General features: G+C 44.8%; 1 protein-coding gene across 1 annotated transcript in view; it reads left to right on the forward strand.

Annotated features, from left to right (window-relative positions):
• Positions 1-23,574, forward strand: part of APBA1 (amyloid beta precursor protein binding family A member 1) — a 204,885-nt gene that overhangs the window by 164,439 nt on the left and 16,872 nt on the right. Inside the window, exons 3-8 of the mRNA XM_054583040.1 lie at positions 4,372-4,467; positions 8,760-8,799; positions 12,183-12,328; positions 19,988-20,020; positions 21,035-21,121; positions 21,765-21,950. Coding sequence (XP_054439015.1) covers positions 4,372-4,467; positions 8,760-8,799; positions 12,183-12,328; positions 19,988-20,020; positions 21,035-21,121; positions 21,765-21,950 — 588 coding nt within the window. The remainder of the gene's footprint in view (positions 1-4,371; positions 4,468-8,759; positions 8,800-12,182; positions 12,329-19,987; positions 20,021-21,034; positions 21,122-21,764; positions 21,951-23,574) is intronic.

A 23,574-nucleotide genomic window follows, 5' to 3' on the forward strand; every position in this document is an offset into this window, starting at 1 on the left:
CCTCTTTGTTTCTGGCCCAATATTGGGAACACAGATAGGCACTGAGATGTCTGTTGAAGGAATAAACAATAAGTTATTTGTGTGTTGCTCTTCTCTTCTGCCCTGGAAGTATAGCCTGAAAGTTCCTTCAGCTGCCTGTCTCATCCCTGCCATCAGTAATAAAGTGCTTGGCCCCCGGATATGTTCAGCTAGAATTTAAACGATCACCTTCCCCTTTGGAGGCTTTTGCATCCTTCAGCCACCTCTGATCTAAGAACTATCCATCCCTTGTCCTGGTGTTCAAGAACCCAAGTGTTAAGGCAGGGAGCTCTCCTGGGGGAGACCCCAGAGCTGTCATGGTAGATTTAGATGATAGTTGTAGAGAATCTGCTAGGACACACTCTGCAGGAGACAAGCTGTTGAGCTTAGAGAGATCTCCTGCAATTACTTAGAACGGGGAGTTGTTGAGTCATCCTTGGATACCACCTCTTACGGTTCACAGTTCACAAAGGCACTTACCTCTGTGAATTTCTGAGCCCACATTTGCTTTTCATGATTGGTTCCATTTGCCTAAAATTGAATATTCATCTATTAACCCAGAAGGTCTGAGACTTCAGACAGAGAAATATGTAATAATAGTGTTTACTTTTGTATCATATTTCATGGTTAAATTTTACCGCTAATACATTCTTTAGGAGTAAAAAGTATTATCCAATTTCTGGTTTTCTCTCCATTTTTGAGAGTAGCAAGGCAGAAGTTAGAGGGAAGGGGCAAAAGGCTTTTAAAGCAGGTATTTGAGGTGTTTCGATACTAACACCTTTGTTTGGGCTGTGCTGAGGCTGTGTTTGCTCTAAAGGCATTTGTCCACCTTGACTTTGTCAGCAGTGATGTGGTGAGCAGTAGACTTCCACTAGGTGGGGTCCTCTCTCGTTTTGGGACTGCTTCCTGCTTCAGAAGAGTTTGCTGGTGCTAAGGTCAGGATCTTCACGGTCAGGGACCATTTCTCTAATTCAAAATGCAGATTTCACATTCTACACGTAACACCGTAGGGGGCCTATATCCAAAAAGGACTTACCATTGACCCCTAAAAGTGAGGAAAGAGTAGTAGTTGATCTGCTTTCTGTGCAAGCGGGAAAACATGGTGAAGCTGCGAACTGCATTGAACTCATTTATTCAGTAAATGTTTACTGAACACCTACCATTTGTGAGACTCAAGCCTAGGCACTTGGATTATAAAGATGAATAAGACAAAGTCCCTATCAAAGAGCTCTTGGGGGAGGGCAGACATACACAGAAATAGATAATTACAAAACCTGGCACATGCCAGAAGGAGAGAACATACCATGAAAGAGTGAGGAAGTTTCCGCAAGATGAATGCTTTCAAATTGCACCTGGAGCACAGGAGGAACTCCCTGGATGGAGGTAATTAACAGCACATGCAAATAGAAGGAAACATGAATGAGCTCACTTGTGTGCAGAAAGCTGGAGCACTGAGTGTTGAGGGGAAGTGGGCCCTGTTAAAGGTTGGTGTGGGCCCCATGGGGTAGCGCCCACCACGGTTGCGTTTGTGCTGCTGCTCCTGTGTTCTGCGCTGGGCGCCCAGCACGGGTCCGTCCTTACCGTGGTGTCTGCCCTGCCTCTTCCACACCCCAGGGTACTGGTTGGGTAACCTGTCTTCTCAGATCTTCCTGAGATGACCTGGTGCCCCTGACATTGCAAAAAATCCATTTTTAGAAGATTTGCAACAGAGAAGAATTAAAGAAATAGGGACCATGGGACTCTTTTGGAGGACGATGGTATTTTCAATGAATGTGTCACACCACCTTTCAAACCAAGACATTAAAGAAAAGCCAGCTGCACAAGTCCCTAGCCTTCCCAGGGACTAGGCCTTTAAAATCTTTGTGACAGAGAAAAGTGCTTGGGGAGGAATAGAGAAACAAATCTCTCAGGGAGCTCTTCAAATTTGAAAAATTGGGAAATTTTGAAGGCATTAAATTCTCATGAAGACTTTACTACATGAATTTTGAGTAGGCCAAACATAGTGCTAAGTCAGCAGGTAACCACAACTCTCTGTGGTGCCAAAGGAAACATTCTGTGTTTCTTTTTAAAGGCACGCAAGACTATTTTGTTGCACCTAGCGCCTGTGGGGCCTGGGGTGCTGTGTGTCTGCTCTTACTCTTGGCTTTACTGCGGAGCCGCTGCTTTCTGCATGTGAGAGACTTAGAGACTCAGTGGTCTGCACATCCCTGCTCAGAAGCAAGGATATGGGCTCATGGGAAATAAATCCAGGCCTCATGGTAATAGGCCAGGGACCATACAGTGTCTCAGTGTGAAGACTTTGGCGTTTCACTGCATCCTCTTACAATTCATTTGGTGCCTCTGTGTTTCTTGTAATTAAGACTTTTTGGGAAGATTTTTCTTTTATGATTTCACAGACTGCTCACTGAGGTCCCCCTTATATATTTACGTGCCCTTCCCCTTCTCAACACCACTGCTTCATGGAACATTCTCCCTTTTCACACAGAGGTATTTTACTGATGTCTGTGCCTCAGCTTCCCCAGGGGGGCAGTCCCATGAGATCAGGTGAGACTGAAGCTCCGTTATCTGCTTCGTTTTCCCAGGACTTACGTCCCCTTATTCGTATCCCCACAGTTCCTTAGAGGATAGATCCTTGCGTGGGTTCTGTTTTATGTCTTCTGTCAAACATCACCAACAAACTGTGCAGCAGTACAGTCTTACTCTCCGAGGACTATGTTATAGAATTTTTAAGCATCCTTGTGGCTCAGCCCATGATTCCCTTCATCTCCCAAGATTTCAGGAGCATACGGAAAAGTTCGGGTGCTGGCTAGGGAGAGCTCTCAGAGCCGGGATCAGTCCCAGCGCCGCCGTGCTTGCTTTGGCTGTTTATTCAGCTGGTGTTTCTGGAGCCCATGCTGCGTGGCAGGCACTGGCCTGGAGCTCCATGCTTCCAGTAGGGCTGCCCGTGCCAGGAGCCCAAGCCCAGCGCTGGAGGCGGTCACATGCCTGAGGGGAGCCATGCTCCCTGACCCTATTTTTATAAGCCTTATTTCATTCGTTAAAGGTAATATTACATTTTAATGTCATGGTTGACATAGCATATTATCTTGGTTTCAGGCATATAACATAGTGATTCAACATTTATATATGTACCTTACAAAGTGATCACCACAATAAGTCGAGTAACTATCTATCACTGTACGTACTTATTATGATATTGTTGACTACATTCCCTGTGCTGTACATTATATCCCAGTGACTTATTTTATAAATGAAAGTTTGCATTTCTGAATCCCTTCCCCTCTTCCACCCATCCCTTGGCCCTCCTTCCCTCTGGCAACCATCAGTTCATTCTCTGTATGTGTGAGTTTGTTTCTGTCTCGTTTTGTTTGTTCATTTGTTTTGTCTCTTAGATTCTCTATATAAGTGAGATCATATAGTGTTTGTCTTTCTCTGTCTGACTTATTTCACTTAGCATAATACCCCCTAGGCTCATCCATTTTTGTCACAAATGTAAATATTTCATTCATTTTTTATAGCTGAGTGGTATTCCATTGTGTGAGTGTGTGTGTAACACATCTTCCTGATTCATTGATTGATTGATGGGCACTTAGGTTGCTTCCATATCTTGGCTATTGTAAACAATGCTGCAATGAACGTAGAGGTGCATATATCTTCTTGAATTCACGCTTTTTGTTTTCTTTGGGTAAATACCCAGAAGTAGAATTGCTTTAAATGTATCATTTAACGAATTTTTGAATTTTTCTAGGAGCAGCCAAGGTAATGTTGTTCGGATGCTGAAACTTCTCTGAATTGTCAGTGGCCTCTGGTTTAAATCAGAAAAGATATTTGAAATCTAAACTGACTAGGAAAATACAGGTGGTGTGGTTTCTAGGCATGAAAATCAATCCAAGCTGCCTCTTTAAAAATATATCTAGTAATTTTTTCTTTTCTACTCATCTTCTTGGGTAGATGATCTTATATGACATTTAACACCAAAGACGTTGTATCCTTGGATAAAAAATAAAAAGTTTTTAAAGCACAAACGTTTGTGTATCACCATTAGCTTTTTCACCTAGAGCTTTAAGTTTGACCATTCAACTTTTGCTCTATTTAAACACCTGGCCTTGAGGGGTGCTGATGAGGGGCGCTAAGCTCTAAGGGCTCCTTTGAAAACACAGCAGGAACTCAAAAGAAAGCTTGACAGACCCAGACCTTTTATAAACATTTGGCAAGTCCTTTCCAAAGAAGTGTTCTCTCCTCTGCCCTGTTGGGTCACTGTGTACAGCCTTCTCTCTGCTCAGTCCCTCCCCGCAGGCCGGGGGCTCCCCGGGTCCTGTGGTTCTCACTGTGTGTTCCCTTGCTGTGTTCCAGTCTCCCTCTCCAGGCAGTGCCTCGCCCCTGGGCGCGGAGTCTTCAAGTACGCCCCTTCATCCCAGTGACCCCATGGAAGCCTCCACGAACAAAGAGGTAGGGAGCCATTTCGTTTCAAAAGCCGTCGGCCCGTTTTCTTCCATTCTGCTTCTGGTATATGCCTGCTGCAGCCTCCCACAGAGCTTGTGCCCCAAAGTACCCAGGGGAGGAAAACTCTATTTTCTCCTCTCCAGTGTGGAATTCGGTGGTGAAAGCTGTGACATCCAATTTGGTAGCTACCAGCCACGGATGTCTATTTTAATTGATAAATGAAATGAAACACCCCTTCAGGCACACAAGGCGCATTTCCAGTGCTCAGTAGCCACAAGTGACTAGTGGCTACTGTTCTGGACAGGGGCCATCACAGAACATTTCCACCCATGCAGACAGTTCCCTTGGACAGTGCTGGCCACTGGACATCAAAAACTCCCTGTGGCAGCTTCCTTCCTCCTGGTGTTACAGGTCTTGGGCACCATGGATCCACAGTTGCTATCCGGTTGGGGAAATGGGTTGAATTTTTTTTAATATCCACCTATTTTATGCCCAAGTTCAATCTCTGCCACGACGGCAGGGTGACCGCTTGTCCTGGTTCCGCTGCAGTGGGTCCAGTCCACAGCTGCCGCGCAGCAGCGCTCCTGGCGAGCACCCCTCCTTGCTCTCCAAAGCAGCGCTGCTCTGAGAACTGACTGCAGCACCGGACACATTCTCCTCTGCCCTGGCCGCGCTGGTGGTCGCCAGCCACGGGTGACCAGCGAGCCCTCGACACATGGCTAGTGGGGCTGAGGACCTGGATTTTTCATCTTATTCTATTTCAGTTAACTAAAATAGCCACATGTGGCGAGGGGCCCCTGGACCATGCAGCCCTAAGGTGTCCCCTCCTTAGAGAGGCCAGACTGGCTCTGGCAGAGACAGCGCGATCAAGAAGATGCTGCTCGCTCCCACTGAGCTCTCTAGGGCTAAAGAGGGCACAGGCGTTTCCCGGGGGCCAGCCCCTATCTTCTCCAGCACCGTCATCTTTTTTGACACCCGGCTAACTGCCGTCCCTACCTCTTTGTAAACTAGCATCAGGTAAATATTGGCCCGCATCACAGTCCGTGTGGGGGCTCATCGTGCCCGAAATACAGACGCTGCCTAATCAACACTGAAGACACGTGTTAGGGAGTTAAACCACGTGATGAATGTCTCATTCCCGTCCCCCCCCCCTTTTTATGTTAAATAGCAATGGAAGAAAGCATTCTCCACTTTAACCAGAGTGGCAGATCACTTCTAAAGGGAGCCTTAGTTGAATTTTAAACTATCATTGGATACACATACATTTGTCATTAAATAAATAGGCATGCAGGGGAGAAGTGTGTTTTTTATTAATCTGTTCATTATCATTAAACCAAACAAACATAAGAGGACCTTCTCAGAAACAACAACATTAGAATTTAGATTTGAACTACTTTGCCCTCCTCTGGTCTCGACCCTCCCACGACAGGCCTGAGGACTAAAGGACCTGGGGTACTGGGTCCCAGTTTCTGCTGCCCCGACATCCCACCGCTTTGCCTTACCCGTTGGCCATAGCACCCAGAGAGGTGGGAACAAATGGCATGAAGAAAAGGGTGACGACCACAGTGACGATAGTAACAGCAATGAGAGTTACCGTTTCTTGAGCAGTTACAGTGTTCAGGCACCAGGCGAGCACGGAGCAGATAGTATCTCATTAAATCCTTAAATCTGTGCTTATATGCCCTTAAGTGTTCGTTGATGAAGCTGAGAGACTGAATGCTTATCTGAGGTCCCAGGGCTCACAACTGGTGGGACAAGGATTTGACCCCAGGGTGCCTGTGGGCCCAGGCTCCTAACACCAGGATCTGCTATCCTTGGGGTGAGAAGTGCTTGCAGGTCACACACTGCAAAGACAAGGCCGCTTGTACAACATGTCATTTTTCCAGGCTCTATACATGCTTAGTGTGGGCTCCTGGAAAATCCCAAATACTTTGGCTTTTATCTTCTTGAATGTGGTTTTATTAATTTTTGAATGTTAAAGATTAACTAATGTTCACTCTGCCCACATGTGAGAAAATAAAGGGCTAATAAGACATCTGAATATTCAACATTTGATTATTCATCAGATATAATAAGCAAGGCAAATTTGTTAGTTTCTCGGTCCCTACAGGACTTGGCGCATTTCTATATATCCTTAGAAATAATGATGAAAATCCTCTTTGTGTGCAATAATTAGAGATTCTTTCACTTCACAAAATTCTTTTTTTTTAAAAATAAAAGATTTACTACCCCAGAGTCTAAAGAAAGTCAGTCATGAGCTCATGAATAGAGAATAAGCAAAAGTACCAAATGCCCTCCATTGTAGCTCGAAATAAAACAGCAGTTTTTAGACCGTTAGACTGAAGTAATTCTTCTGTAGTTTCTATTAAAATCAGGACACTGTCCTTGATATTAGCATTCAGAAAAGTACCCTAATAGCCAAGAAAATCTGAATTGGCTTCTTGGAGAAACCTGGAGGCTTAACCATTTTGATGACACATGTAAATCCTTATTACCCCAGACCCTTAGCAGCTGAGGAAAGGTCAGGGAGAGGGTTCAGAAATGACAATTTGGAAATTTGGGGCCCTTGTGAAGAAGCCAGCTCCCCTCTGCATGCCCTGACATTTTGGATTGTTTTGCCTGTAAACCAAGCAGAATTACACAGACTCGGCTGTTGGCACTCACCTGGACCTATCTTCTCACTTAGATAACTAGGCAGTACAATTAATGTAAAGCACTATTGAAACTGGACTCTCTTTTCTCTTATCCCCTCATCTTGGCTTTCACTTGGTGTGCGTTTTTCCATAAAATGCATTAACAGCTAATAAACTTTCCTTCCTGGTAGACTTGTGTCTTTAGTTTCTTTAAAGGCAATCCTTTCTAAAACCAGAAACACACCCTCTTGGGTGTGAGGAAGCATTTCATCCCAGTGAGCACATCCGCAGCAGGTTTACTGAGAGGTTGCGCTGGGCAGTGTATTGTGTGATCAGTATTGAATTCTTGTCATTGCCCTGAACTGAGTTAGATTCCTAAAATTAAGTGCCTTCCACTGACTGCAAGTTTTCACATAACAATTAACACAACTATGTTTTAGAATTGTGTGCACGTCAACTAACGAACCATCTTTTTGCCATTCCCATCTTCCAAGTGAAGAGCGCCGTGTGAAGTACTGTGATAGGGAATCGTTGCCCATGACATCCCAGCCCTCACGCAGGGCCCTTCACCCCTCCAGCCCCCCAGGCTCCCCAAGTACACCCTCAGTTCAAGTCAACCTCATGGTCAGCTATGCTCTCCTAAGACACCCTTTTTCTAAAAGGTATGTATTTAAATGACCGCCCTACACCTGGTCGATTCTTAGCACTGAATATCTCTGGATAACCCTTGGCCACGCAAACCCTATGTTGGCCCATTTGAGGGACTCTGGTCCTTGGCCTTAGCTCTCCGCTCTCCTGCAATGCGCACATCACCCTGCCCCAGGTAGATCAGCTACGCATTCCATTACTGGGTGAGGCAGGAATGAACGTCCTACTCTTAGGCCGCTCAGAGTTCTCTCTAGGACATTCGCTTGTGAAAGGAACCAAGTGGTAAGTATCATTCCTCAGAGGGCCAGCATTTAAACTGCTGTCCAGTCAGGTTCTAGAAGGTTTCCAGTTGGTCATATCCCCTTCCAGTGGTGCTTTTGGAAGACTGATCTTTGCTCCAGGTGGTTACTTAATATACAAAATTCCAGGGTTTTTAATGTACTTCTTTGTTTATTGTGTTCTTATTTTAAGGTAACACATGATAATTACATATATAATAGAATTTTCAAACTAAAATCAGTAAGAGATGAAGGGATAAAAACTCTAGCAAATATTTTTAGCACTGTGAGAGATCACTGCAGCAAAGACCTAATGTGAAATAAAATTCTCCAAAGGAATTCTTAATTTCAACATATAAGTATATTGTTGGTGCTTTCATTAATCAGCAGTTTTTACTTAGAAACCCAGATTCTTAAGATAAGAATTGAGACCTTTTTATTGCTATTGTGGACTGTGAATTGTGGTTAATGGGATATTTTTTAAGCTGAGAGAGATCTTTCCATGGAATATAAGATTTTCAGATTATCTAAAATATGAATGGGTGGTTCTGGGCTTTGGGTAACCTTTAATAAGAAATGCATATGTTTATTTACACTTTACTTCTATAACCAAAAATTGTCAACAACTGGTCACTGTCTGCCACCAGTGACATTTATTTTTTATGTTGTATGGATGGTTGTGTTAATGCGTTTTTCATCATGCATTGCCCTTTTTGAAACCTCTTTGTCTTAATTACAGTCAAGAAAAAGCTTGGCTTCATTCCCAACCTACGTTGAAGGTAAGAACTGAAAAAGAAATATTGAGCACTGAGTCATTCATGAATCTTTTAGCATTTTGAGTATTTGAAGCACTGGGCCAGAAGACAGTGGAAAAGAAAGGCCATAGATATGCTAGTTAATTCACAGTCTTAGCAGTCTGAGAATCTCAGGCTAAAAGAACAATAGCTGTGAGCCACTTAAAGATCCTGCTCCCTCTCTTTACTGATTCTGTCCATCAGAACCTGAGCTGGGGTGGAGAGCTTTGCCTAGCTTAGTAATGACCATATTGGGTCTGAAACCCAAGACTTCCTACCTCTGCTGCAATCCACCTCTTACATCCATCAAGGACTATTTAAGTGGAAGTAAGCTTTAACTAAGAGGGAGAAATTTTGGTTCTCTTCACTCAAAAAAGAAGAAGACCTTCCCAATAATTCTTGTCTCTTGCTTGGATGAGCTAGTAATAGAAACATTTATTAAGCTTACTTTTTGCCATGTACTAGTTAAGTACATTCCATATAGTAATTAACTGAATCCTCACATCAGTCCCATGAAGTGAGTTTTTTGTCATTATTCCACTTTATGAATGAGAAGACGGAGGCATCAAGGGGTGAGCAACTTTCCCAAGATCACAGTTAGCAAGGTGCTGAGCCAGGCTGCGAACCGGCAGTGTGGCTCCGCAGTCCTCCCCGTGTGCTGCACAGCGCTGCCACACATGGTTGTGCAGGTTACTCATGGCACAAGGACACTGACTCAAGGCTGCTCCAGAAGGCCAGAGTTCAGCCCAGCCTGGGCGCCCCGGGTTCAAGGTTGGGCCACACAAACGGAGTGCCCGTTTCTCATTCTCAGAAAGAGACCCCCTGAGCTAGCGGCGACACTCATCCTCTACTGGGAGGATGGCAGATGCTCTCTCCAGGAGGGTGGGTTGTCATTTCCTTGAAGGAAGATTTTCTGGAGCCAGAAAACACCCAGGCATCGCTTTGAGGTCATTTCTGGTGTTTGGATTTTCTGAGTAAACAGTTGGTATATTCTACTGCCTGGGAATGAAACCTCTTTGAATGTTCAGATCTAAAGCCCCAAAACATGCTCATAGATGAGGTTCTGTTAGTTACTCAGGTTTCATTCTTGAGTAACCTGCAAATTATTTGTGCCATTTCTGTGAAGCTCCCAAATTCCATGAGAGCACCTCGGGGAGCTATTGAGAGTTTGGAAACTCCATTCTTCCTCAAATCCAGTCCTCCAGGCGTAGCATTAGCATGAGGGTGGACATATGTATAGAATGTGTGTGCTTGTTCACTTACAGAGCAACACAAAGGCATCACTGGAAAGAAAAGCTCATTCCAAAAGGCCAGAGTCACACCTGTGCTTCTTTAACTTAGGAATGTTATAAGTTTAATTTTCTTAACTTCTTAATGATACACTAACATCTGATCCTAAAATGACCTTATGAAATTAGGGTGCTTTTTCTCTGGGTACGATAGAGTGACAGTGACATTTGATTATAATTATTTTCCCTGGAGGGTAAAGGGCATAAGATTATATCTCAAATGTATAATTTGTTTCGATCCAATATTTTTGTCTCTTGGCTGCTTGACATTTACACAGTCATATAAATGTTATTTGGATTGCTCTTAAACATACCCGCATATCCACACTTACCAGGGTTCAAGAGGGATCCCTTTCAGTGAGTCGAGCTAAGTCAGGGATAAATAACAGCATGATATTGGAAGTCCTGTAAAGAGGTGGTTAATTTTTACTTTTCTTTAACATTCATTATTTCCACAGATAAACAGAACATTTTTAAAAGTTACTATCCCATCTCATATGAGATCTTTTTCCTCAATACTCGGTTGACAAAAATGACTATGCTTAACACTGTACATCCATCACAGGAATCTGAAGACGACGACTGAGGAACTTTCATATTTTACAAAGCATAGTGTGGTCTCCGCTTGTCTGTATGTTATTTTAGTTAGACTACTGCTTCCCTGCTTTACAGCTCAACTGTATATTGTAAATAACCTGAATTCATCTCACATGTATAAAAGTTTCAGGGTGAGAAGTATGTGGGTGTTGAGAAGAATGTGAGTTACTGGTATATAGCGGCAGCCTGTATGGCTGTGTACCATTCAGTGATTGTCGGGAAGTCTTTCTGGGAAAGATCGGGAATAAGACAAATAACAGGTTTCCTTACTTAATTACCACACAGATGCTTTGTAAAGACATTTCCTAAAACATTGTTAATTTCTTTGTTTCAACCTCCACCTCGGTTTTGGGGGAAAAAAATGAACAGATTATTTTAAGTCTGTACCCTGATAAGTAGCTTACCATGGAAAGCATCTGTTTAAGCTCAAGATGAGTTTCATGTTTAAGGATAAAAATCAAAACCATTTCAAACTAGCTCCCCAAAAGGAAAAAGCAAATTGTTTCCACTTTGAGGCCTCTAATTTAAAACCCTGTGGTTTTAACTGTGGGTTAAAATGTGACATTCAAGCCAAAGAAAATACATGTTCTCATTGAAGAATGAGAATGCCTGCCTTAGTGCAGCTATCATAACGTGAGTTGTATATTAGTCCCATACCTGTTTCTATTTAAGTAGCGTTTACAGGCGATTATGGTTAGAGTCACACACCTCCATTTTAAATAGTTAAAACTAAGGTTTGATTAAAAGGCTGATCGATGAAACAGAAATTCCCATTTTCCTTGGAATTGATCTGTACACAGACGCAGGCCGGGACTTGTAGCTGCACGTCAGCAAGGTTGACAGTAGAAAACCACAGCTGTGGGGGCCCCCAGCTGTCTCCTAGCCCTGGGGTCAGAGGCTGTTGTGGGAACCAGCCATTCTGAAACAAACATCTCATTTTTCTGACTTACAAAATTTATTTCCCCCACTATGGACAACATGAAGTGGGGGCGGTGTGAATGGGTGGCAAGTCAAGGAACTGCTGACCTAACCATTTGTCAGGCAAGAGTTTATTTGATACTCGCTGGGTGACATGCTAAGTAGACACAAGAGAGCCAAAGATAACTGTGACACAGTCCTTGTCCCCAAAGAGCTTCCAGCGTTAACAGGAGAAACAACACCCTTCATCAAAGCATTTCACATTTTGTAGTTACATAAGTATTCACATCATTTCGCACAATAAATGGCCCAGGTGAAGTAAGTTACTCTGCAAAAACATTGTTCTACTATTTGAAGACGAGGGGTGAGTAAAGGCAGACACAGATGCCTTAGACTAGCAGGTCGATGCTCCTGCTGGGGCGTCCCAGAACGGCCCCGTGCGCCAGGCGGGCGCAGCGGGGAGGGGCGGCATGCCGGGCGCAGCGGGGAGGGGCGGCATGCCGGGGATTTGGCAGGCCCACCCCGGGGCGGCCGCACTCACTGCTGTGGCTCTGTGTGTTTCAGTTCCCGGACCTTGTGACCCTGAAGACTTGATTGATGGAATCATTTTTGCTGCCAATTACCTTGGCTCCACCCAGCTGCTCTCAGACAAAACTCCCTCCAAAAATGTGCGCATGATGCAGGCCCAGGAAGCAGTGAGCAGGATCAAGGTGAGGGGACCGAGTGCTCTGCCGGGCGGTGGGCGGAGGTGGGTACCTGAGCCATGCACGGTGGTCCCCCTACACCTCACGTATCTAGCCCCGAGTTTAGAGGAGAGTGGATTGGGATGATGTTGCAGGCAGTGCTTACACATGTACCTGCTAACAGTGTTAAACAGGAAAAAAAAGGGAAAAAAAAAAGGGATTTCTCATGTGTACTGGAGTCCCAAAGTATAAATACTGTATATTTTTGGTTGTTCTTAATGGCCCAGTATTGAGAAAAACATACATATGATCATGAACTTCAAAAAGTTGATACAGTGAGGAAAGGTATCATTTTGAGTATTTTCTCTAATGTGAGAGGTATATCACCAGATTTCCACTGACAGCTAGAGATCTGTGACTTCAACGTTCCTGTTACAGCGTGGTTCAAACTGGGTCCCATTGCTTTCAAACAGGCTGGTCCCGTTCAGGCTAAATTGAACTGTATTGCTTCAAGGAAAATGAACCATTTGATCAGATCTGGCCTAGCCAGCCTGAGCAAGGCTAACCCAGTTGAAACTAGTTTAAGACAGTCATAATCTGTTCGAATCTGTCCTACCAAGATTTAAAAGGAGTAAGCCTGTTTGATCCAGGAAGAACCCACTTTCATCTAGTTTCAATCCTTCATAACTAGTTTGAACCAGCCAGAACTGGTTTGATCCCATGGAAGTGCAGAGCTCTAGAATCTCCACCACAAAGCCATTACCACCTAGAGTTATGGACAAACCCCAGGACTACAGAGACCCCTAAAGTTTCATCTTGCCACGTGAGTGTCATAAAGTGCCACCTGCCCCCAGAACCCCTGGGCAGCTACTCTGAGCCACAGGAAGAGCATCCCTGTTGAAACCCCCACCCAGGCGTTTCCAGCGGGGGTAGTAGGTTAGGGCTGTGCAGGATTGGTCTCGTCCATTCCAAATGGCCATGACCAGTTCCCTCCTCAAGAAACCATTCACTGTTTTATATCTCCTCACTAACACACAAGTTTCATGCTGGTGTTTGTGTGGCAATGTGGAATAAGAAAGCAGCACAGGTAGAAGGCAGTTCCTGAGAGTCCTTGATCTCTCCATTAAGGAAAAAGTTTTTTTGGTTTTTTTTTTTGAGCACTTATGTGTTCAAGGCTGTGCAAGGTCTTGAAGGGGGGCGGGGGGTGCAATTTGTAAAGTGAGAGCCTGACCCTCAAACTCAGCAGCTCAAGTAGGAAATGAATGAAGCCAGTGAATGTGCAGGGTGTACGCAGCCCCTCCCTTAACTATCCATCATAGTAGAGTAAACCCATGCTGCAACTTTTGATAATACTAGTGAAATTTTGGGAATTGGGATATATAAACTAGAGAGTAATTTACAGTTGCATCAAGGGAAGCCCAAAGTCAAGATTACTGACAGACACCTACTAGTTTCATCTCTGCATCAGGGACACACTTCACCATTTCATCTGGGCAGCCCAAACCTTATCTGTGCCTCAGGGACCCTGCTGCCACCGCGCCCCCTGCTGTTGTATTCATGTCTTCTCCCAAAATTAGCCTTTCCCAGGATGATTGACAGTGGGAAGGTCCATTTCCTTCAAAGGAAGTCCCACCCCCTACCACAGAGATGCATGTTACCCCATGGTTCCCAGCCGGACGGCTCCGTGGAAACACGTCAGCCTGACCTTCATACCTGCCTGATCTTTCAGACTCAGTAATTCTGTTGGTAGAACATCAGGTTCCTGTTGGCCTGCCCATCCAAGCTCGTCCTAATTTCTTTTTGCTGTCACCTCTTATCATAAAGAGGTGACGTTGATCCTGCCAGATCTTCCACTGTTCTTAATTTAGCATCTCCCAGGCATAGCCTTCAAAGCAAGAAGACACAAAGCTCTGTGAGAGAACAAGCTGCTTCTCAGGCACCGACTGTCCCGCCTCATTTCATCGGGAGCAGTGAACTTTAAAAACTAAGGCTTTAGGGTCATAGTTCTGACTCCTCGTGTCCCACAGGCACCAAACACAGCATGTTCTGATTTTGTTAAATTAACACTTGTTAAGTAGAGCCCCGAGGTGCCAGATGGCAAGCAAAAGACCACAAGAGAAATTTAGAGAAGTTATTACAGGTCCTGGAGAAAGTCCTAAAAAGCCACTTGGGAAGGCCATGGCAGGGTGCAGGCAGAGAGAAAGAGAGAGATTCAATGATTATGTTTTACTTACAGGTATCATTTTACAGTGTGTTTCTGTGCATCTAAAGAAACTGTTGCCTGTCATTAAATATTATATGCTTTCTGTTCCTTTTATATCCATTTAAATACACGCTGGATTGCTTGCCTTTACACCAAGCCTGACTCTTTTTCAAATTGTAAGTGGAGATGGTTGCATTGAGACCCATGGTTTATTTCTCCTTCCCCCACCGAGAAAATTACTGTTCTGGGAGTATGCAGAGACACTTCATCACCTGCAGAAGGGACAGGGGAGTGGGGTGCAGCCAGAAGCACCTCTCCAGCTCAGTCAGGGTGGTCTCTGCGGAGAGTGCACTGCGGTCCTGTGCCTAGGAGACACCTTTCTCTAAGGGAGCTGGTGCCATGCTTTTTCCTGGAGAGAGGCTGAGCTTTCAGAAATGAGTTCTTCTGGGCCACCTCTATAGAGAAACAGAGCAGAAGGAGGCTACAGATTTTTATAGTGTCCATCCAGAAAGGAAGGGAGACAGGAAAGCTCAGGATTTATTTGGAAATCTGTTTAGCAACATCCTCACCCTGAACAGATGAGTCATGCATGCCTTGGTGCTCTCACCTAAACAAAGGCAGAGCCTCGGGTCCAGTTCCACCTTCCTCCCGCGCTCCCTGCAGAGGTCCCACCTTGCCCCCCTCTCTTTCCTCTGCCTGCTTCTCTGCTTGACCCTGTGGACGCCGTGAGCCCTACCGCACCATGAGGCCAGCCCTGAGATTTGTGGTGCCTTGTTTCTGAACAAGCACCCAACGTGAGGCATAGGTTTCCTTTTTACAGCAGTCTTTGATTTCTGTCTATTCAAGGATTACGGTGTCTGTCACTCACATAGCACCGACTGTGTGCTAGAATTGAATATTGATAGTGGACTTATACCTGGAGTCATAAGAATTATGAGTTTCTTCATTTGACAAAGAATTTACAGATGTATTTGATAAATGGGGAGAGAATTTGGAATTGTGGGTCAGCCAGGTAGTCTCTACTGAACGTGAAAAGAAAACAAAGGAATTTGGCTCAGAAAGCAAATGGCTTCTATGCAGACCCTTGTGATAGACATAGTAGGAGATAAAAATTAACCCAGACAGTCCTTGCAGTCCTTGACCTTGAGAAACATGCAGTCTAATAAGGGAGTAAGCAAGAGTATCAAGGTAACAATAATACAAGGGAGGCTGAGGAATGTGAAGTTAAAAGGCTTTCCAGCTATCAAAATAGAAGCAATAAGGTGTGTCTGAAAACAATAAGCATAATTAGAAGACACCTGCCATTTTTTAAAAACTTTTAAAATCATCTTTGGATCCTCCCTAATGTATCCTTTCTGTCTTTGTTGTTCATCATTTTGGAGGAGAAATAATATCCTGCCAAAAAGCCCCCATATAACTTAGAGCAACGGTTCTCGAAGTGGGATCCCTGGACCAGCAGTGGCTGCAGCTCCTGGGAACCTGTTACCAATGCAGGTTCTCAGGCCCTGTTACTCAGACACTCGGCAGGGCAGGGCCCAGGGATCTGTGTTTTCACGATTCGGGTGGACACTCCCATTTGGGAAACATTATCTCAGGGAGGGGCAGACCATCTAGTGTTAGGGCTGTCCCCACACTGTGCTCTGTGGCATTCCAGCCAAGCCAAGCACGTCTCGCAGATGGGGTTCTATTGACAAATAAGCTCAAGAAACCCTGCAAAATAGATGGGTATCACCACATATGTTTTCCCACTGAAGGCTCTTGAGAAATCCTGTAGTAAGGATACATAATTCACATTGTTGACCAGAAGCTCCCGTATTTCTTTGAACAGAGATGCATTATCACTGTGTCACGCCTGTTAAAGCTTACTGCTAGGATTCTCAGGAACACTTTTGGAAGAAACTTCTGGAGAGAGCTCTGCTCTTCATGCTGTCCGTGCCCGAAGCGCACTAGGTAGAGCCCCTGCACGCACGCGCAGTGTGGGGAGCGCGCGGGGACCCTGTTCGAGAGGCAGGCTTGGCGCCAGGGCAGCCAGCGCACCTGGCTTCCTCTCTCTTCACTCCATCTCCATGCTTCGTCACACCCCCTTCCCGCCTCCGCCTCTGCGCTTCCACTGGAAGTAGGGGACCTGCCGAGCACCACCTGAGCCTTCCTAACTGCTTCATGTCCCCAGAGTGTGGTGTATGTGTCTCCATTCTTTCTACATTTGTGAAGCTCATGTTATTAGCTCACAAATGGTGTTTTGACATTTTTGGGTCCATGCATTTTTGTAAGGATCATTCGTTACCAAATAGACTTCTTGTACCTGCCTTTACTAGCCTGTTCCAAAAGATCAGATTTTTCAGTTCGTTTATGGAAAGATTTTCTTTAAAGGTCAAACATTATTATTTAATTGTAAAATTAAAATTTCCATCAGTCTAGCTTTGTCTCAGTTGTGCGGTTTCCCATCTAACTTGGGGAAGTCTATGATTGATAAACTGGCTACTGACACTCCTTACAATGCAGGGGGTGGGGAACCCTCTGAGGAAGGTATTATTAACCCCACTTTTTCAGACAGAGAAGTTTATTGATGAAAAACTGGCCCAGAGCACACATCTAGCAATTTGGAGTGTGAAGTGTGACTTCCAGGTTTGAATCTCTGTTCAGCCACGTAACAGCTGTGTGACCTTGGGCAAGTTACTTAGCCTCTCTGTGCCTCAGTTTCTTCCTCTGGAAGAGGAGGATAATGTCATGCCTACCTCACAGGGTTGTCGTAAGCTTTTACGTCTATAGTTGTGCAGCGCATAGCAAGATACTGTCAGCAGGGGAAAGAAAGGCTGGAATAGTCAGGAGGCTCCCCAGTGTGCATAACCTAGAGTTAACACTCCATACACAGCGTGGACCGAGTGATGGGATGGGCGGCGCCACAGTTCATGTCCTCGCACACAGCCTGCTGGGTGGTAAGCCATCATCAATCCCGTGACACAGGAGGATTTAAAGGGATGTTGTCGTTCCTTGCTTTAAGGTGTGTGCTGGCCTTATGGTTCTTCTCGACCTCTCTCTGCCACTCCAGTTTTTCATTCTGGCTCCGATCCCATCATTATTTCCAATGTTATGTCAAAATTTTAAATTATAGTTTGTTTCAGGGCACTTGATTATGATAAGTGATTTTAAGATGGCATTCCTCTAAGTGCGTAAAATATTTTTAACTTCATAAACATTTTTTCAGAATGTTTATGAAACACAAGTCTGCCGTTTGGATTCTTTTCCTCATCACCAGTTCTAGCAAAAAAACAAAAAATGAAACAGACTTTGGGCATTCCGTTGGTGGCAGACTTATTTTCCTTTGAAAGGGCCCTTTCAGATCACTGTTTCCTGAGTGAAGCATTTTGACCAATAGCTGTTAGGTTTTGGTAAAAAAAAAAAAAAAAAAAAAAAAAAAGGAAATTCTTATATTACCACCATATCATTTCATATCACATTATTTCAGGGGAAGTGGTAGAAAACAGACAAAACATTAGAGTCTGACAGCTGTTACCTCTCCTAGGATCCTAACTGGCGCACGTCAGAACTTCCCCTGGCAGAACTCCCCGATTCCACAAAGGGATCTGTGGGTAGCGTGGCCCCGGCACAGGGCCACTCCTCAGAGGCGGAAATACTTCCACTGTCACGCGCACCAGTTAGGGTAACACTTGCAGTTGCTGCCTGTGGACTTTTCCAGAGCACGCTCTTCACCCTGACCACCAGCAAGAGCTGTGAGTTGGCTGTGCAGGATTGGGCTGCCCTAGATTCCTGGGTGTAGCAGAGATGAGCTGTTTGGTGCTTGGATGGCTGACTCATCCAGTTTTGTTTTTCCACAATGAGGCAGTACAGACAAGACACCTTAGTCATTAATGAAATAAAGTTGTGCTGCTGAGAGCAAAAGAGCTTTTCCACCAGGTGAGTACCAAGGAATGGAAGAGAGCAGACCTTCTTCCACCCCACCCCCATCACCACAACAGCGTTCTGGTTTGGCCATTGACTCACCATTCTCTGTACCAGATCTTTGTGTGTATGGCAAGCCCAAAAAAGACCAAGAAATTGCATCCTGATATAGGTGAATTATAATCATATAACAGCAAACACAGAGTGCTTACAATACACCCGACACTGTTCTAAGAGCTCTGCATCTATTTATTTTATCCTCAGAACAGCCCTAGAGATAGATACTGTTTTTATCCTCATTGACAGGTGAGTTAACTGAGGCACGGAGATGTTACGCAGCTTACTCCAAATCACACACCTAGTTTGGTAGCAGAGCCAAGATTCAGTTTCAAACAAGTCAACCCCAGAACCTCTTCTTTTATTCACTATGCTTTTACAAATGAGAAAAGAGGGAAACATTACATTCATTTCTAGTTAAGTGTAGGCTATATTAGTAGTGCAATGATATAAGGCAAGAAGTATTACTAGAGATAAAAAGGGAAAACAAAATATTGATTTAATAGGAAGACATAAACATCTAAAATACGTATGTACCTTATAACATAGCTCTAAAATGGATAAAGCAAGGATTGACAGAAGTAGACGTGAACCAATCCACAGTAACAGCTGGAGATCTTAACACACCTCTCTCAGTAATATTAGAATAAACAGACAAAAAATTCAGCAAGTACATAGAAGATCTGAGCAATACTCTTAGCTAATATATTGGACCTGATTGACATCGATAGAGCACTATCCCCAGCAACTGCTGAATGCATTTTTTGAAGTGAGCATGACACATTCACCAAAGTCAGTCATGCTCTGGGCCATACAGCTAAGCAGCAGCAAATTTCAAAGGATTGAAGTCAAAGGATATTATCTGACCCAGTGGAGCTAATTCAGAAGTGAATAACAGAAAGATAACTAGAAAATCTCCAAAGGTATTAAAATTAATAAGACAATCCCAAGTAATCCAAAGTTCAAAAGAGAAATCATAATGGAAATTAGAAAATGTTTTAAATGAAATAATTAAATTGCAGCATATCAAAATTGTGGGATACAGCCAAAGCAGTGATTGGAGGGAGAGTAATAGCTTTAAATAAATATATTTGAAAAGAAAAATGTTTGGAAAATGCACCATTTACGTTTTCATCTCAAGAAGCTAGGAAAAAATCAGCAAATTCAGCTCAGAAAGTAGAAGGACATAAAGGTATGGGCTAGAGTCAATGAAATAGAAAACAGACATACAATAAAAGAAAACCAACCAGACCAAAAGTTGGTTCTTTGAAAACATCGATTACAGTTAAGTATAAGAAGCAGCTTAATACGTTTCCTTCCTCCCCCTGCCCCTGCCGTGCACTCAATTCTGATTTGGGAAACCCATTGTCTACAGAGGGGGACGTCTTTTTTTAAGTCTGTCCCCCTCCCACAGCAACACTTTATATCACTATCAGTATTAGTTTGTCAAGTCCCTTTTCAACTTTGAGTCTCTGCGAATTCTTTTCTAACTGTTCTCCTGTCTCTGTTTGTTCCATGCTAAGCAGATGGCCCAGAAATTAGCCAAAAGCAGGAAGAAGGTGCAGTACAAACAACTTCATCAGCTTGGTGTTATGCCTGTTCTTTCCATTTATTTATGTTTTGCCTTTTTTATTATTTTGTGTTTTTGTTTTCTGCATCCAGCAAGTTTTTGTTCAGATTTCTTTTTGAACCGCCCCATAAGCCAACGTTTCTCAAAACTCAGTTGCCTAAAATGGCTGTTTTCTGTTGCTCATGAGTCATTTCATCTCAGAGGAACGGCAGGGAGCAGATTGGAGATGCTAAATGAGTCCTACGCTAGTGTGAAAGTTCCCACCATTCAGGAGCATTCATGTGGCAGGGACTTGGGTCTGTTCAATTATAGTCATGCTTGATTTGTGGATTTGTCAGATTGCTGGATGCAAAAAAGAAAACTCGCTAATAACCACACACATGCAGAGTTACGCCTTGAATGAACCAGACTGATGTGCTTTTTTGGTTGTGGAGCTTCTAGGTGCTTATGAGCTACCCATGGGACGTTGATGCATTGGGGCTCTTTCTTAATGGGGTGGATACAGGGTACTGCTTCTATGTTGCTGTGTCAGTATGCGAACATGAAGACCCTCTGACCAGAACTGCATTCAGATGACTTTGTTTGCACCTGCTATACACATTGTCCCCCATCACTTGAGCAGGGGCAGGCTGATTTTGCCAAGGTCCTAGCGTGTCAATTCAGTTGCCCTTATTCCTTCAATAAGCTGGGCTCCAGAACCCTTGCAGAAAGGGTCATTGGCAATCCTTGTTCATAGAGCCAGATCTCCTGCTGTGGGTTACTGCTTCTAGAGCCGAAGCAGCGAAGGGGATTCTGTGTTTTTCCTTGTAACCTGCAAATGCTAACTCTCGTCCATGTGTCCATCCTCTGTGTGGTACCTTCAGCTTTGGCAACCTAATTCTGGAGTCTGCATTGCTGTTCTGGTGACTGTGTCTCAGTGCCTGTGTGTGTGAGCTAACCTTGCTCCCATCACTTGGACCACAGGAATGTACTAAGCTTTCCCTTGGTACATTTTTCTTCTCAGGCTCCTGAAGGCGAATCTCAGCCAATGACCGAAGTGGATCTCTTCATTTCTACGCAGAGAATCAAAGTATTGAATGCTGACACACAGGTATTAGCTGGCTCCCATCTTTCCCGGCCATGAAGCTTAGTGGCATGGCAACTCAGAGACTGTACGCATGCCTGTAGAGCAGCTGTCCCCAGATGCTGGCTTCTGTACAAGTTAGAAGGTTGTGTCTGCTATGCGTGTTTAGGAGGGTGGGGTACAGGGAGCCTTGGGACTGTTTTCTTGAAGATCAAAGGGAAAAATAAACTGTGGATATTGTTTGATAATAATTCACGTAAGTTTTTAATCACAAGGTTTCATGAATTTGAACAGAGTAGCCTTCTAAAAATTTTTGTTTAAAATTATACAGACATACATACACACATACACACACACACAAAAACAAAATGCAGCCGTCACACGCAGATTTTATATATATATATATTTTTACCTTCCCCACCAAAGATTCTATTGGTTGTAAAATTATGGAAATTTCCCTTCACCTGCCACACACTTCCTGGGTTATTATTAGCCAAGGGAATTGCCCCCAGGCCTGGGAGGGTGTACATAAATCTTCTCGCAGGGTCTTTACAGGGAGCCCCAGAGCCCCCTGCATGGACCACACTTGGCTGGGTTGGGGGTGGCAGGCTTTCTCAGGGGTCATTGGATACTGCACTGGATTGACCGCACTCTCCCTTCCTCCCTCCAGGAGACAATGATGGACCACCCTCTGAGGACCATTTCCTACATCGCAGACATCGGGAACATTGTCGTGCTGATGGCCCGCAGGCGGATGCCACGCTCCAACTCCCAAGAGAACGTGGAAGCCTCCCACCCATCCCAGGATGGAAAAAGGCAGTACAAGATGATCTGCCACGTTTTCGAGTCTGAGGACGTAAGGGTGGCTTCCCCCATCTCCCTGCAGTGGCCTGAGCTGCCCCTAGGTGGCTGGGTTCTCTCTCTCTCTCTCTCTCTGTCTCAGGACCTCACTCATATGCGTAAACAAATATTTATTGAGCACCTACTAGGTGTTACTCAGCCTTATATCCCTGTTCTTGTGCTAGGGATACAAGGCTGAGGAAAACAGTCAAGATACTCCTGAGTGTTGCAGGGAGACAAGAGATAAATATACCTAATATAAAATTAGGTAATAGGAAGTTTGGTGAAGAAAAAATAAAACTAGGTCAGACTAGAAGACCAGAGTCTGTTCCAGGTAGGATGATCAACAAAGCTCTCTCTGAGGAGGCAAGATTTGAGCAGAGATCTGAATAAATTGAGAGTAGGAGAGAGCAAGTGTAAAGGCCCCAAGGCAGGAGCTTGCTGGTACAGCTTGAAGAAAGGCAAGGAGGCCAAAGTGCCAGAGGGCTTAAAATGAGAGAAGGGGGGAAGAGTTTAGTCCAACCCATGGGGGCCTGAGTAGGGCTCACCTAGACACTAGGGCATTTGGGAATAAAGTCCTTGGTGGTTTGGGACTGCCCGGGGGGGCTACAGGAGCATTAGGACCCCTTCCTTCCTGTCCTGTCCTGATGAAAACCAGCTGCTCCTCCTGTTAGAAAGCCAGTGATGCCTCCAGGTGATGATGTAAACAGGGAAAAATTAATTTACAAAAGCGATGGGGCCCATCCTTCCATTCGGTCTTCTTCCCAGTTATGACTGGAAGTGTCGGCGAGGCCACCAGCTTCAAGCTGCCTTAGCACCCGAGTGGCTCCCAACGCTTGGCAGGCCTCGGAAGCTCCCTCCCAGGCCGGGCCGCAGCCCCATCCATGGTGGTTTGCAACCGCGGAGACCCTCCAGTAGGCCATGCCAGTGCCGCTGGCTGTGCTGAGGTTTTCCCCTCCTGTCACAGTGACATAAGTAAGCTCTTTCTCATATTGAGTAGAGAGCCCTAACTACTTTGAGAAAATTGCCTGTGGTAACCTCGGCTCCTTAAAAGAGGCCATTTTTTTCTCCATGAAAGTGCTCATCTAGCTGCAGTTAAATTACCTTCCTTCAACACGCCGGGAGTCAGAAGCAAGCTGCTTCTCTCTGGGGAGCCAGAGCTGTCCGACCTGTGACCACGGAGCGGGGAGACATGTCTCCTGCCCATCCTTTCCCAGTCTGGTTCTCTAGGAAGCAGCCACAGGAATGACATCGCAGGGAAAGCAGAGAGCTTGCAGCGCATCTTCTCGCCATTCTCCCTAATCCTTTAAAACTGACCCCATACTTGCACACTGGGAGAAAATGAGTTTCCGAAGGTTCTCAGAAAGTCAAATTTAGGACCTTAAGCCACATGTGCCCTGCAGGCCAGTGAAAAAGTGGGGTTAGCACTGCCCACTGGGCCAGGGGCTCCCTGGACGCACCTATGGACGCGTGAGGACCCCTCTGCCACTTTCATCTGGCTTGGAGCCCCGGGGGGAGTTTCTTTTCCTTGGGCTTCCTGTCAGGGAAGATGATGGAAGGAAAGAATGGGGAGCAAGAGTTAGGACAAGCATAGACCTGAGAAGCTTACCCTTGGCCTTTTAAGCAGAGGACAAAAGGAC

This window comes from Pteronotus mesoamericanus, unplaced genomic scaffold, assembly GCF_021234165.1.
Source record: "Pteronotus mesoamericanus isolate MK-2021 breed Mesoamerican mustached bat unplaced genomic scaffold, CSHL_Meso_final contig_73, whole genome shotgun sequence".
In the NCBI taxonomy this organism is placed as follows: Eukaryota; Metazoa; Chordata; class Mammalia; order Chiroptera; family Mormoopidae; genus Pteronotus; species Pteronotus mesoamericanus.